General features: G+C 38.5%; 1 protein-coding gene across 22 annotated transcripts; it reads right to left on the reverse strand.

The window, feature by feature from the left end:
• Positions 1 to 1,810: 1,810 nt before the first annotated feature.
• LOC105060744 (uncharacterized) lies at positions 1,811 to 16,116 on the reverse strand. 22 transcript variants are annotated; one of them, XM_073257429.1, is made up of 5 exons: positions 12,645 to 16,116; positions 12,446 to 12,518; positions 10,758 to 11,017; positions 4,834 to 4,920; positions 1,811 to 2,718 (listed from the first exon to the last, which is right to left on the reverse strand). In XM_073257429.1, the coding sequence occupies exon 1, from the start codon at positions 15,974 to 15,976 to the stop codon at positions 12,890 to 12,892; it is 3,087 nt and encodes a 1,028-aa protein (XP_073113530.1). In that variant the 5' UTR covers positions 15,977 to 16,116; the 3' UTR covers positions 1,811 to 2,718; positions 4,834 to 4,920; positions 10,758 to 11,017; positions 12,446 to 12,518; positions 12,645 to 12,889. The 22 variants fall into 22 exon arrangements, with proteins under 22 accessions (XP_073113530.1, XP_073113531.1, XP_073113523.1 ...); XM_073257430.1 differs by having other exon boundaries at positions 1,811 to 2,721; XM_073257422.1 differs by lacking the exon at positions 4,834 to 4,920 and adding an exon at positions 10,040 to 10,173 and having other exon boundaries at positions 1,811 to 2,721; positions 10,294 to 11,017.
• Between the last annotated feature and the right edge of the window lie 853 nt (positions 16,117 to 16,969).

The raw sequence follows: 16,969 nt of genomic DNA on the forward strand, positions 1-16,969 counted from the left end.
GCAAACAGGTCGCCTTCAATACATATCCTGGCAATTGCTATATTCTCCTATACTCAAATCACTTTCTTTTTCCTTTCTCCCCTCAATGTGAAATGCTCTAAAGTGGTCCAGAAGTCACATTTCAAGGTCATGGGGGTTTCTGAAAGGTATCTTTTAGGGGTTAGGTCAATGTTAGGCCATTAAGCATGCTCAAGTGTGACACCCTATCCTTCAGAGTAGAATATAGCCAAAATAAAAAGGGCTATATCAGCCCATGATGCCTCCAACGAGGTCTTCTAGAGAGCCAATGCAGCATTGTCCCATGAGAGCAGAGCCAGGATTAATCTAATCCTTTGTTTAAGATAAAAAAAACAAAACCCAATGAAGCCTATGCATAGGGCCATGAGCTAAAGCACATGGAGCTCTCCGTGATGGGCATCTCAAACACCTCTTCCGCAGTGTAAAGCTCCAAAGATTGTGCCATTAATTAATCTCCTTTAGTTTGTTCTACCTGGAGAGTGCATGTGCGTTGCACATGACAGATAGGAAGCATTCTGAGAATGGATCATTGTTAATTTAGGATCCAACTTATATGATACAGTAGATAAGGGCATTGTGAGAAAGGATTGCAGATAGAAGATGGTGAGCTTGCAGCTCATTAAGAAGCAATTATTAAAGTAGGGGATGGTCGAAATCATAGGCATCAGATTGTGATGGAATGACTGGAATCTGTAAGCTCATATAATCATGCCGGTCGCATGGACTCACAATTGACAACTAGGTTGCAGATGAGGCTATTGTATTTGCCACATTGAAGAATTCTGTTGCATTAGTGATCACTTGCAGCAGTGCAGATTGAGCACGTCAGGATATGAGAGATGGATCAAATGGTCATGATTAAATGTCCGGACAGGAACACACATGGATCAAAGCTGGGATACTGCAAAGAATTGCAGGAAAATCTACCGTAATTGCTTAAGTGGAAGATGACCAAATGGCAATGCAGCCTTTGGCAGAAGACCTGCAGGGAAGACAGTAGTTGGATTCAGGCACACATGCACTAGAATAAATTACAGGCAGAGAGCAGCAAGGTGCTCATTAAGTAAGATTAGACAAATATATTTGGAGATTAGTGCGGTGCAGACTGCCTACATAGGCAGCCGGCGGGCGGCGGCAATGGCCAGCAGGTGATGATGGGTGGCGGTGGCATCAACAGGGTTCGAGGCAGTTTTCATTTTCACAAAAAAAAAAAAAAAAAAAAAAAAAAGAGGAGTGAAAATCACTTCCCTTCTATTCTTTTTTTCTGAAAAGTTATAAAATATTTTCAAAAAAATCTAAAAGTAAAACAAGTAACCAAATGAGTTCAGTTACCATGTTTTCTGAAACAAAAACCAAAATTGAAAACTGACAGCAATGCCAAACATGCCTTAGAATAACCCACCAATACTTGTCATAGAAATTTACCCAAAAAAAAAAAAAATATACTAGTCATAGAAATGCTTAAAAAGTCAAATAAACTAAAATAACATTGTATCTTCTTGCTGCATGACTGTTGTATTTGATTTTCTAGAGGGACATTATGTTATTATTTACTAATCCAAAATTACTTTATGGTTGCAATTTTTTGTCCATGAGGACTGACGTGCCATAAGATCGTTGCGTTAGATTATCATCCTCAGTGAATAAAAGCCTGCTGCTGAAGTTTGCAAGCAACATGCTCCCATTTCAATTTCAAACTACACTACCGGACCTGAAATTTCAAGGGGTAAAACATCCAGCCGATTCAATCATTCAATCATTACACCGCGGTTAATGTTGAGATGCATGCATCTGAATGAAAATGATATGCACTGGCAACATCCAACAAGCAGAATGTAATTTGTACTCTGGATACAAATGCAATTTGGACAGAGATTTTGAAAGCAATCAGTCGGCACTTGTGGCTAGGCTTTCAGATTTATTTAGCAAGAAAACAACCGCCAACAGGATGTGCCAGACATGTCAATTTGCTGTGCTCTCAACCCAAAGCAGCACCAATCCATAGACAGTACGCAGGTTCGATCAAATCCCACATGAACTAAGGATATTGCATCAATTCAATGACCTGTGTCCCCACAAATTGATTGGTCAGGGCACTTAAGCCACAAGGCATCTTTCGTGGATGTAGTCCCATAAAAGAAGATTTAGTTTACAATCATAATTGGTGATGCTTCACCCATGACATAATGGGGAAAGGTCTCCAGGTGTTGGTTAAAAGTAGCTCAGGTTCAGCCTGAACAAAATTAAACCTGACCGCACACAAGCCCGAGCTATCTGAACTGATTCAAACTGAAACCCAGATCCAATCCATGCTTTCTCCAAGAAAAGATGAGGCCCCAATCCTGGAGAACACAACAGCAGACAGCCTGGCCTATGGCCAAAAGGGGCCAAGCGGTACCGGATGTCAGGATCAAAGTTGTTCACTTAAATGCATGACAACGCAAGTCACACAATGTGCTTAGCCATGAACCACGCTCGGTTTCACCAAGGTCAGGACACTGGAGCCATACAAACCTTGAACTGGCCAAGTTTGGTCTCAAAGCCTCGTGCCAACAACCTGGTAATTCTCATAATTCCACACCGAAGAAGGCTTGGTGGAATCAGGCTCAACAAAGATTATAGAGCTATGAGCAGACAGCCTGCAATCAATTCACCCTTGATTCTGCAAGATGTTTCAGTTTCAACACAGCAGCAACGATCCTGCTGAAGCATCATGAGCCAACAATAAGCATTTACACCATTAAAGGTAATAGGTGCATTATCTTTGAAGAACTTACGATACCAACATAAAGAATGTCCTTGACATTAATACGGTAACCAGAAATTTCTCAAAAAGGAGACAGAAGAAAAAATAGCAGACTTAAATACTGAAATTGCATTTGAATATAAAGCAGTAGCTCATTCAAGCTCTTCAAATCTCCAAAATAAGGCATCTGTGCTGACTCGATCATTCAATGTTTCATGCCTACCTTTGCTGATATGCACATCATGTTATAGTCCAGTCACTCCTAAATTTCTCAAGTACCCAAAATTGTCTACAATAATCAAGACATTCAAGGTTCAGAACTTTAAAATGCAAACTCTTGCATATTTTTCAAGCATACTCTACCATTTAAATTGATCTTTTAGCAAGCTTTTTGGAACAACATAAAAAACAGTTAAGCGCACAGAATGTGACCAGTGATGTCCACAAAATGAGGTATCAATATGCATTTAAATGAAAGCAAAAGTCATCACATCTTATGGTTTGAATTTTGAATTTTAATTTTGCAAGTCTGACCGTTGAATTTGACAGTGATTGCAAAGCCATACATACATGCTGAATCAACAACATGGAGCTATTTATGAGGGCTTCTAAATAAATACTGGTGACTCCATAGACAGGTGTTTGTATGCCACTTTATAACCAAAGACTAAAGAAGGAAGACCCCCTACCAAGCCATTTTATTAAACAAATGAAAAGACGGAGATTCAAAGAACCATACCCCCGCACGCACAAGCCACCAAAAAAAAAATCCAAGAAGAAGAAGAGAGAAGAAACGGAAACAGAGAAGGTTGGCCAACCAAAAGAATTTTTTTCCCTTAACTCATTGATTTCTGCATCTGTTCTACCAGAAGCTACTCTGGTCTAGTCAGAAATTTAATCCATGAATGGAACTACCTTCAGACCTTTTTTATCAGAGAAATAATTATTATATCAGCAATGGATCAAACATAAGTTTACCATAAATCACCTGGCTTGATAAAATTACTCTCAAACGAATTGTGCATAACCCAAAAGAAAGAAAGAAAAGAAAAATAAATTGTACCACCTACAATAATAAGAGCGGCAGCCCTAATTAAATAGTAGATGTTAGTCATAATAATTTTGGACAGAAACAAGACATCATGGCATATTAGGCACAACCACCTAGGAAAAGCCAAAAGATTTGGAGGCAAGATGTTGGCATAACAGATTTGTTGTTTTCTTTAGAGTTTTGAGTTGGTTGAGCTAAAAGACTTCTGTAAACTCTAAGAGTTCTGGAAGATGCCCAGATCAACACAACTATCAGCCACCACAATGCAACTTTTACATTTGATAGGAAAGAAAAATAGGTGTCGTTTAACTGCAACTCTTTTCTGAACTTACATGTACATCTTATGTTGATGTAAACTTCCACAGTTTATGACCATATTAATTAGTAACCACTGTTCACCACGAGATTACTAATATGTATTCCTCAAGTTACGAAGAAACCAAATGACTTGTGAGCTTTACATAGAATAATTTAACAAGCTGATGCATGAACATGGCAAACTAAAAAAAGATGAAAGATATCTTGTTATATTGCATCAAAAGATTTGTTTGAGGCATAAATAAATTATTTAATTTCATATTTATTTTAATTAATCTTCTGCAGACAATTTGAGCAGTTGGTGCATTACATAATATTTTCAATAAAAAATTTCAGTTTTCGACACACAGCAGATATGTATATTATTTTCTGAATAGGATGATTTTAGTACTTTCTGAGATTCCCATAGTTCACAAAACAAATGTTTTGTGTAACTCCTGTAAGTGAAAAGCTCCAGACACCCAACCAATCCTCCAACTGAAAATTGGGAGGGGGAGAAGATTCCTAAGTACAAAGTTCCAGTAAATAGTCATCACCAGCTTATTTACCAGATAATTTAGTGATCTGAGACAACTATCAGCTCAGTTTGTCATGCATGACTAGTCCAACGACAAATAACAATTACATTCAAGCTGATAAAGGCATCAAATATTCAATCAATGAATCAAATGACAAAAAGAAAAAACTTCAGATTCTTCACCTTTAAATAGAAACCAAGTTGGCCATCTTTTGGCAAACCAAATGAAGAAAACCCCAAGATCACTTGAAAGAACATTCCTAAAAAGACCTAAGATCAACAAAAAGCATATTGTCAGTAATGCTGAGCCTGAGATCAAAGCTACATCTGACACATATAAGGCAAGACACCTAGTTCTATTTTAAATTCACTCTCCACATTCTCAAAAACAGAATTGAGGTTGTTGTCCTTGTATTTCAAGAACAGACATAGTCATCAAGGTCTAACACCAATAAGGAGGTTTACCTTTGAACTTCTATCATAATCCCCAATGTTTTATGACACCGCATAACACTCCATGGCTTATAACAATCAGTGCCACATGGATCCTTAACTTAAACAATCCACCATACCCTAGTTTTTGGATTATTTAGTAAAACTAAAAGAAACTTGAAACAACTGATGCCACATGAATCCTCAGCTTTCTATACTGCTAAAGAACATCAGTATAAAGTGCCCCTTTTTTTGGGTGAAGGGTCACAAAACTCTGAACTATCTCTTTATTAATGTAGTATATTGAATGATGGATTTCTTGGTAAAGTGTTATTGACCAGTCAACGAAGGATTATTCATCAGAATATTTTCCAATATTTTTTTGTTTTCCTATTTCATATCTTCGATTTTGTGGAAGACTATTCATGGTGAGATTTTGACAGGCTAAAGTCTTAGGAGACCTAGTTCTAGGGTCCACCTGCACCAAGCTCTGAGGTACTGAGACAGCAATGGACCTACAAGCCCCACTTCCTAACCCATCTGTCTCTTGGCTCCTGCACTCCCACACACCCCCCACTTCCCCCCCAACCACCACCCTTCCTCTTTTCCTCCTCTCAATGGTTCATTGATAAACTAAGTGCTGGTGCACGTTATATTATTCAAGACTGTTACAGGAGGGTCCTTAAGGCAATAGCCAGACAACCTTTGCATGCCTCGGTGCCAGTGGCTGACTGGGAGCAGCTTGGAAAGGATTACAACACGGCCCATGACCACTTTGGTTGCAGGAATATTTGACTGAAGGGTGACTCTGCTACCATTATCAGTGGGGTGTACGGACTGCATAGCAACCCCTTGTTGCGGAACCAGGACAATGTAGTCTGTTATTGACACCCTGGAATGGTTCTGAGCTAGCCACATCTGTGGAGATGACAACTAACCAGCAGATTGCTTAGCTGGAATGGGCCAAGGAGAAGACATAGACATCTCCTCCCATGCCTGTCTACCTCTTCCATTGGAAGAACCTGCTGGAGCTGATTTGATTGAATTCTCTTATTTCAGATATTCTGAGTTGAGGGATAGCCTCTCTCTTCACCAACAAAATAACATAAAATAAAAAATCATCGGCTTATGGTCCCATTTCACCCCTCTTTCTTTAGGATTAATATCACATGAGTGATGTTAAAGACCATCACCCAATCAAATGTTTAAGTTCATAAAGATTCATTGTAGTATTTTTAACAACAGCTGACAACTCCTTGATAGTATGAAAAATTAAATCCATTGAGTTTTAGAGCTGTCACTGACGCAACTCAGGAAAAGCTTCCTGAGGTCAAACTCTTTTTTTCTAAAAGCCAATTTTGCATACTTTCAGCCAATGCAGAAAACTTAGAATCAACAAGAAAGGATATATTCAAGTCCTATTCTGAATATAACTTCTTATAACAGGCAAAAACTTGAATAACATCCTTTTTCTATGCAATCCATACACCATCTACCTATAATATGTTTATGGCTCAAAGTGAACTAATATTTAGTGATCATAACATCTATCCTTGCAGCATTTGTCGTATAAGGTTGTTATCATTTCTGATCTTGTTTACTCCAATAATCAATATCGAATCCCTTTATATTTGCATTTTATACTCAGTTTTAACTGATTCCCAGTCCATGTTTTTTAATTTGCCTTATTTTCCTCTAATTAGGCCCTTTCTCAAAATTGTCAAGGCTGAGTATCGTACGATCAGTAAACTTCGCAGCTGGACTTATCGCAGCTGGTTGACACCCCTCTCCTCTTTGGAGAGGTCCTAGGTCTGACTCTGAAAGGTGGCATTACCACCAGATTTCTCTAAATAAAAAAAGAAAGAAAGAGCAGGAGTAACTTCATACAAAGTTCTTATGCTTTGATTCTCTTTCTACCTTGCTGTTAGATAATGCACCAAACAGAAGAGCCATTCCTCAAGGAAAAAATCTAAAGTTCACACAAAACCTCAATAGAAGTGGTCGATCGCCTTAAGGTAGTAGCCATCATACCCAACCCCAATTCTCAACCACCCCCCCGCCCCCACCCCCTGAAAAAAGAAAAAAAAGAAACTCATATATCAAAAGTACTGGAGATAATTTCCTCATATCATTGAATTCCTACATCGTCCAGGTACTTTAAAAGATCACATTTTATATGGGTACAACTAGACCACATACATTCATGACAACCTTCCCAACCTTCATCAATAATACCACTACCGAACCAAATTTAATCAAAGCTAATGTTCGCTTCATTCCACTAGATAACAATGTGACTACATTTCTTCATATTTTTTTCTTTTTTTATTGCCAATAGCTGGTAGCGCAGCTGGTTGGCACCTCACTCTCTACATTGAATGGCTCTGTTTCAAACCTAAGTGGTAGTGAACAACCACCTCATTCTCATTAAAAAAAAAAAAAAGCCTAAATTTTTACACCATTTTTCAACAGATTATATATCCTTGATTGTCCACATCTCTTCAACATTTTATCACTGAAACCATCTAGTCTTCCTGATGGAATCATGCATCAAGTTCCTAGATTTCCAGCAATCATTCACCATTCTCCTCCTATCCCTAGATTGAGTTTCATGAATATTCAAAGATATAAATCATTATTATAGTTTCTTCCTCTCTGGCCCTTGTACCTTGCAACTAGGTTTCCCTCTTTATTCTTGGACTGCCAGATTTTACTCCAAAGATTAGATTTTTACGTCCCTACTAAATTGAAAACAAGTTCTTGCCATGTTTCCCTTATCTCCCTTCAATCAATTTGAATATCCTCTCACTTTCTCCTTCCCTCCCCAGCTTTTTTCACACCCAAATGACAACATGCCACAATTTCACCCAGATGTTACCAAGAGAGCAAAACAACTCAACTTGAACCATATCTGAATCAGTTATCAAGCAAGATACAACCTTCGATCAAGCATAAATAAGAAGTTAAAAGATAATGAAACATTACGACCCTGTTTGGCATCACTTTCAATTTCTAGTTCTCAGTTTTCTACAGAATACATAAACCAAAGAAGGAATGGTGTTTGGTACCCAATTTCTATTTCTAGTTTTTCATAAGCTCTTTCTCAGTTTCTAGAAATTGTGTAAGGTAAAAAAATCCGGTTTCCAAAGTTTTTGAAAGCCAAACAGCTCAATAACACCAGCACTGCCTCTATCCCCACCGCCACCACTACCTTGTTGCCCTCTGCTTGCTGTTGGCTGCTGCTGCCAGTCACCACCAGCACATCAACACGATCGCCACCGTAGCCTCTACCAAATGCAACTAAACTAATGTGACTGCCAAACAAGTCTCAATTTTTTTTGTCTTCAAAAAAACAAAATATAAAAATTCATTTTAAATTTATAAAGACCTAAAAACTAAAAACAGGAAGTAATGCCAAATTACATTGTATGTGAATGCCCGTTATTATTTGTCCCGATTAACTGTGCTGCTATCAAACATTCGATGGTGAGTAATTAGGGTTTCAAGTGGACTAGACTGACCCGCTTCCAGTTCAGAACAGACCTAAAAGTAATCTAATTGATTCCAAACTAAAGTTATTTGGATTAGTCTTTGATCAAAAACTATGACATGTTGGAATACGGATTGGATATGCATCACTAAGTAACCCAAGTTGAAACTGGACCACCACACTATACCTCCTTAAACTATAGCAATTAAGATGTTTTTAAAAAAACTTTATTGCAGTTAAACATCAACTTTTCTTGTTGATTATGGTTTACATATGACTATAAGTCACTTCTTATGCAGAATAAGTTGTCAACAATGCCTATAAAATGGAAACATATTGGGCTTGGACTCATTATTTTTACTTGATTCAGATATGGATTTGATTTGTGGTGTGTCAATCAGTGATCCAACCCAAACTACTTACAACCATATAAGTGATGTGATTCAAAATACCAAAAACTTGGAAGAAAGCTTTTTCAGGAAATTCAATTGGAGATCTTTAAGCAAGGCCTTCATCCTAAATCTAATTTTGAATGGATACATACTCAACGATTGGATTCTAACATGAGGAGAATCTAACTCAAAAAAATCAAAAATCAAGAAATCATAAAAATGTTATAGCTTCAAATTATAAAGAAACATTTTTTTGCTTTTTCTTCATGGTCATCATTCTATGTTTCTTCTGATGATTTGGAAGTTCAATGTATTTTGAGTTTTATTACTCACGAGACTTTGCATCCTAAGGGGATAGGAGGCATCCTAGCTGTCCCATCCCATCCCATCCTGTTACAGTGAAAAAACAGGACCGGGCCAGGGTTGGGATTCCGAAACCCATCTATGTGGGAGAGAAGAAGAAAGAGAATAGAAAAAAAGGAAGAAAAGATGAAAAAAAGGAAAAAGTGAAAGAAAAAAAGAAGAAGAAAAATAAAAGAAAGAAAGGAAAGGAGAAGAAAAAGAAAAGAATGAAGGAAAAAAGGAAAAAGAGAAAGAGAAAGAAGACGAAAAAGTTAAAAAGAAAGAAAGGAAGGAATAAGTAAAAAAGAAATAGGAAAGAAAAAAAAAAGAAGACAGAAAAAAGAAAGAAAAGAAGGAAAGAAAGAAAAAAAGAAAAGAAGAAGGTGAGAGAGACAGAGGATATCTACAGGGTCGGATGATCGGGACAGGACAGGACAGTGGGATGTCCCGTTCCATGGAGAAATCAGGACATCTCTGTCTCACGGGATTTAAAACCTTGATTACTTAGAATACATACACTTTTGTGTTAAGGGCATATGTCAACTTGTCTTTCTTCCCCCTCTTTATCTGTTTGACATGAGATTCAAGGAAACACTGCCCCAACCACATGTAATTTTTACCACCTATGAAAGTAAAGCTCTTGCATTTCTAATTTCATCCATATGGTTACAGAAACAAGTATATAAAATGTTGTGAACGAAACATTGCATAAAAGTAGCAGTGGAGAGATTACCAAGGCAAAACCCTCTTACTTGAAGGAAAGATGCATTCCAGAATATCAACAAAAACAACACACTGAGTCATAAGCATGCGACAATTTGTGATCTTTTTACCTACTTCCTTCTTGCAGCCGAAAGGGCTAGGATTCTGCACCAACTCCACAATTCCAATATCAAAGGGAGATAAGAAGGATGTCCAATATAACTAATGCCTCTGATATCAACCAGAAGAGAGGATAACATATATAGGGGTGTATTATTTGATTACCATGAAGACCTATTAGTTGAACCATTCTCCTAAATCACCTCAGAAGCAATCAAGTGTCCTATCAATCAGATAATTGCACCAAAACCTAACTGACCACAGGCTGTCAATTTCTGATTTCAAGTAGCAATTTAGAAACCCTCAGATCTCCACAGCAATTGCAGCTGAGTGCACGTCAGTCCCCTTTGCTGATCACCAAGCAAGGGGCATGGTAGAGCATGACAAGTGCACTTGCTGATATACTTCATGTCCATTTATCCACCTCTTTTGAGGTAGTAAAGTATGCCACAACTTGATTCTTAGCAATATACAAGAATTTCATTAAACAAGAATTAGGGTCATTTAGGACAGGAAAAGACTGAGTCCCATAGTTGCACCTATTTGCCAAACTGCAAGGAATATTATGTTCTGGTATTCCTCTGATGCTGCTCTCTACCATAGTCCAAGAAAATGGAATCAGCATTTACCTCGGTAAAAATGATACTCAGTTGAAAACTATAGCACTTGTTGCACAATTCACTAAAACAACCTTCTGCAAATCTTCCAGATCTAATGGATCACCTTCCACAGAGCCAATGAAGCATGTTCTCAGCTACGGACAGTAAAATCTCATGCAAACTCTGTGACTGGTGCTGGTTTCCCAGACAGAACCAACATGTCTCATATAACATCTTGCACACCATGGCCTCTGAGTCTTCATCCAATCTTGAAAGAATGCGCTGCATGTCTGATTGTATTACAAGCAACGTAGAGTATCAATGCAGAAGCCACTACCTAATGTCCAACTACTGGCAACTAAAAAACCAAGGTCAATATATTTAAAAGAAATTAACCACTCAACCTTCATGAAATAGATAGCAGCAATTTTTGAGTCCCATTTTCACTGCAAGAATAACTAAAATCCATCATTTTAAGATGACATAACACCTGCCTTATTAAAATGTTGTTTGTTGCTCAAAGATTATGTAATAGTTTTCACATTTTGAAACATGAAAAGAAATTGTTAAGGGATGAAAACACGTCAGAAACTTTAAAAAAATTATTAGAGAATCCTTGTATCAGAGGCAGGAAATTCTTGATCAATAGCAAGAGGGACTGCTAGTTTTTTTTGTTGGAGACCGAATACTTCAAGTAAGAAAAAAGAAAAGATAAGTCAGCAACATTGTTTTCTAGGAGGCTGATTTCCTTGGAGTGTTTTAACCAACAGACCAATCTTTAGCAACTAGCAACCATAGCATACATCTGATTTCACCAAGTTCAATTTACAATGAAGTGGAAACAGTAGGTTTCGTAGAGCCAATATTCTCAGTAGCACATTATGAATCCAAAGAACAGTGTTGACAATTATAGAACGGAAGGACATAAAGAATCTGGAATATCAACCCAAATAAGATTATTTATGATAAATGTGTACATCGATCATGCTTATACGTTCAACTCGATCCCCATTTTCTGAATGCTTAGGTACTACCAACTGAAGATATAAATGGAAAAAAAAAAATTGAAGAACTAGAGTTTCCATTTGAAAATACTGATGTTTTTGTGTTTTTAACAAATATATCAAATTTCATTATATTGAACTCTACAAATAAGTTTGTGTTTATGTAAGTTTATGTTTATCATGTACTCTCATCTAACAATCCCAAACCAGATAGCATTAAATTACATTAGCCTAGAGGTTCCCTTTTTCAAGTTCTATCTGATTCGACATGCCCTCAGGACTACTAGGATCATGATCATATCCATAAACTGACTTAACACAAATGATACAAATATTAAATGCTTGCTCACTAAGATTATAATTAATGCTGATTTGGCAAATTTTTTTTTAAAAAAAAAATGATACTTAGAAATCACTTATGTCAAGCCTGTTAGTTACTCCATAGTCCCCATAAAGAATGTAATTACAACATCAAACATGTAGCTCTTTGTAAAAGGACTAGCTTTGGATTCTTCCTATATATGGTGCAACTGCTAGCATGCTCATCTGCATGTGTGTGTACAAATAGATTCCACTGAAATCTCTTGAATAAAATGCTCTACATGTCTTAAAATATAAATGTCTGTGTACAGTTTACACACACATAGGTGTCATTGAAATCTCCAGATTCAGCTGCCCAAAAATAAAAATAATTTAAATGTAAGTGATTAGTACCTCTTGAAAAGATAGCAGAATTTGTTGTGCCTTTTGTCACCGACATTTGTAATGTCTTCCTACCATGGACTTTCTGATAGAAAAGAAAGAAACAACCCAGAAAGGGACTTCCAATATTACAAAGAGGAAAAGAATCCTAGAGAGAGATAGCATTTTAAATAAAGAAATGAATGAGATCACAGAAGATATGGTAACTTGCCTGATTTGAATTATGGTGCAATAACCCAGGGCTGTCTAACTTCAACCCAGAGAATGCTGCATCAATAATCTGGTGCAGTTCTTACACCACCAATATACTATGATATGCGACATGGTAAAGAACATTCCAGAAGAATGTGTTCCCTTATGCCCTTGGCTTTCTCAGTTTTCACTTGTTCATCCAAGGAAAAATGTGTGCCATGTACCATATGGATAAGTATGGCAGGAGATAACCAGAAACAAAGATCACCCCTCGATTCCACTCAGTGCCTCATTGATTACTTCTCGAATATCCCTGGCAATCATAGCATATGTTTGAGAGCTAGGAGAGCAGTGTCTTTCCTCCATGATAGATAACATCTCAGAGCATATGTTGATATAGCCGTTTTCAAGTAGACCATCAATAAGAATTTTCCATGCAACTTCATCACAGTTATAACCCCTCTCAAGACAGTCAGCAAACAGCATTTTAGCCTTCTCAAAGTTTCCTTCATCACAAAGCCCTGAAAGAAGAAGCTGGTAGGATTCCAAGTGAGGTAGATAACCACATTCTACCATGGATCCTATGAATGTTGATGCCTCGGAATACCTTTTCACTTTGCAACAGCAATTAATTAAAGAGGTGTAGATACCTTGATTGGGAGATATCCCTCTTTCCTTCATATGAGAAAGCAGCATATATGCTTCTTCCAACCGGCACTCTTTGCAGAACCCTGAAATGAGGACATTGTATGTGACCACATTTGGAGTGCAACTGTGCTTCATCATCTCCTGCAAAAGCTCCAATATAGTATCTATCTCTAACATTTTCCATAGCTCAGAAGTATTGGCAAGGACACTGTTAACCTGCTTCCTCTTGATGAGATGCTTGAGTAGAACTGAATAAGTCCAGTAATCGGGCTCACATGCAGCATCCATCATGTCCTTGAAAACAGAAAATGCTCGATCTATATATCCTATATTCCCACACCCATCAATCAATGTGTTATAAGTCATCAAATCGGGATGAACACCTTCTTTTTTCATTTCTAGCATCACACTTTCTGCCTCTTCTACCCTGCCTTTGCTGCAATAGGCACGAATGAATACTGTGTAGGTGATAGCATTTGGCTTACACCCTGAAGAAACCATTTGCTCAAGCATTCTTTTAGCATCTTCAGAGTCCCCTTTCTTGAGCATTTCGTCGATAAGAATCGTATAGGTGACAGTCGTGGGCTCTATTCCCTTTTCAAGCATATCGTCTAGTAACGATATTGCTTCTTGCGATTTATTTTCTTTGCACAAACCGTTTATCAAAACACTATAGGTATATGAGTCTGGCAAGCAGTCCTTAGAAACCATTTCCTCCAGCAACGAATGAGCAAAATCAAGCTTTCCAGCTTTACATAAACCATCTATTAAAGCAGTATACATCACCCTGTTTGCCCTTACCTCCTTCTTGGTAACAGACTTAAAGAGTGAGCAAGCTTCTTCAATTCTCCCACTTTTGCAGAGGGCATCTATTATGATAGAGTATGTCTGTTGATCAGGCACCAAACCATTCACTTCCATAGAATCAAGTAGTCTAAAAGCACTATCTATATGACCCTCCTTGCATTGTCCATGAATCAAAGCAGTGTATGCAATAAGGCCTGGAGATAACCCACTCTCAAGCATCCTACTCAACAAAGCCATTGCCTTGTGCACGCTCCTCTCCTGACAAAACCCATAAATCAACTCATTATATGTCCAGGCATTTGGCTGACAGCCATTTGATTCCATCAATTCCACAATCTCCAATGCAGCATCAACATGCCCTCTCTTACAATACCCATCAATCAAGGCCGTGTAGGTGACAACATTAGGATCCAAGCCTTTGTCAAACATCTCGTTTAGCATGCTTTTCGCATCATGTAGCCTATTATCCTTACAAAGGCTATCAATCATTGTTGTATAAGTCCAAACATCTGGTTTGCACCCATTCAACTCCATCAGTTTCATAATCCTACAAGCATCAACAAATTTTCCCTGCTTGCAATACCCATCAATCAATCCAGTGTAAGTAAAGACATTGGGAAACGACTCTTTCTCGATAGCCTCATTCAACATGGCTTCAGCATCCTCAAGGCGATTCTCCTTGGAAAGGCTATGAATCATCATTGAATATGTCCAAGCATCTGGCTTACACCTCTTTAATTCCATCAGCTTCATAATCCTCAAAGCAGCCTCTATCTTTCCGCTTTTACAGTACCCATCGACTAAAGCGTTGTAAGTCACAGTACTAGGGACCAAACCCCTGCCAGAAATCTCATTCAGCAATGATTCAGCATCCTCAAACTTGCCCTCCTTGCAGAGGCCATCGATCATCACTGTGTAAGTGTGCACATTTGGGCAGCAGCCATCGTCACACATATTTGAGAACAGCACAAAAGCTTTGTCAATCCGACAGGCCTCACAAAGCCCGTGGACAAGAATGGTGTATGAGAATTCATTCCTCTGGCACCCCATCTGCGGCATCGTCACAAAGACCCAACAAGCCCTATCCAAATCCTTGTTTTTACAGTAGCCTAAGATCAAAGAATTGTAAGTAAAGGTATCGGGTTTCAATCCTGCTTCCAATAAGTACCTTAAATACTGCTTTGCCTCAGCAATATTCCCTTCCTTGCAGTAGGCCTTAATAATCGTATTGCATGTAATGACATCCGGCAAGATCCAATCTTTTACAATCTGTTCGTATAAATCCTTCATCTCATCAGTCATTGAAAACCTCTCGAGGGACCTCAACAGCATGTGATAGCATCGGAGAGACGGCCTGAAAACGGCAGGGCCACCTGTTCGACGAAACGCTCTAATGGAATTTATGGCGGAGCGCATATCTTTGGCAGAATTGCACGACTTAACCATAGAGACGACGATCTTCTCGGCATTGACGGGGGATTTGGAGCGGAGGAGGTTACCAAGGAGGGAGGCATACGAGTCTACGGTGTGGCAGTAGCCAGGCCACTGGCCAACCCACTGGAAGAAGGCGAGGGCGGTCTCGGGGTCGAGGGGGCGGGTCTGGAGGAGCTCGGCGACATGGAGTGGGTTGAGGCGGGGGACCAATCGTTTCAAGGTGCGGCTCCGGCGCCAGTGCCGGCGGGAGAGGATGGAGGAGAGCTGGGAGAGGAGATGGGAATCGGGTGTTGGGGTTTTTGGGGGTCGGGTTTCCAGGACGGCGGCGGCGGCGGACGAGGAAGAGAGAGAAGAGAAGGGTCGGGGAAGGAGGTTAACGAGGAATAGGGAAAAGGAAGACGGGTGGAGGAGAGGGATGGTAGACTCATCGGCGGTGATGGCAGCGATCCATCTACTTCTCATGGCAGTGGGTTTTAGGGTTTAAGGGTTTTGCGTGGTCGCTGCTCGCGGTGCTGCGCAGACGAGGGACCGCCAAAGAGGAGCGGTCTGGGAAAAGGAGGACAGATGGATTACGGTGATGACCGATGAGCAAGCAAACCAGGTGCCCCGTAACTTGGTTTTGTTAAGCCTGAATAACCCTTGTTTCGGTGCTGCGGACCGGATTCAAGCCATTAATGTTTTAGGTCAAAACTCTAACTTGAGGAACATAATGTTCACTATAATGGCTCTATTACAGTATAGTGGTCAAATGTTGCACTTGGAGCAATGATGATGGTAATGTACATGTTGCCCTTCATACAGGATTGAATAACAAGGATAACAATTGTATTTTGATCTCATTACTGATTAAATTACTTTTCTAGATTTAAATACTAGCAGATTCGAAAAGAAAAAAAAAATATTGATGCGTGCAAATCTATCGCTATGGCAAATACATCAAATAGTAAAAGTATATGAGTAGTGTATCGTCCCACGAGAATTAAAAAATAAGTATTAAAAAATATCTTCTTAAACTTTATTTAGAAAATCGATTAATAAAGAGAATAAAAAAAATAAAAAAAAATAAGAAATTGCAATAGAACAGAAAGGATGTGATTGTTAGGGTTGAAATTAAGAGCAGATAAATAGTAAGGCAATCATTTCACCAACTCAATCAATACAATATTCAAGTAATCATGCAAACTAGATCAATTTTTGTTTCATGTGATGGCAGAGTTTTCTAAGATATTCACTGCCCTTTGGTCCAGGCATGACAAAACTATCACTACTTATTAACTATCTTTTAGTCCAAGTGTAATTTAAATAAGCAATGATGCATTAATTTCTATGAAATCCTCTAATTAAAATATGCTGCATCCAAAGCGTACTAAAATTACCGCATGCATAGAAACCTTAATCCGATTCAAATACAAGGTATACAAATCAAGAAGCATTGACATAGAAGTACTTGGTCCA

The sequence above is a fragment of the Elaeis guineensis genome, chromosome 1 (genome assembly GCF_000442705.2).
Source record: "Elaeis guineensis isolate ETL-2024a chromosome 1, EG11, whole genome shotgun sequence".
NCBI lineage: Eukaryota > Viridiplantae > Streptophyta > Magnoliopsida > Arecales > Arecaceae > Elaeis > Elaeis guineensis.

Bases quoted from the DNA above. Each gene is read 5' to 3' on its own strand.
- LOC105060744 (XM_029260621.2), bottom strand. From the start codon at position 15,976: ATGAGAAGTAGATGGATCGCTGCCATCACCGCCGATGAGTCTACCATC.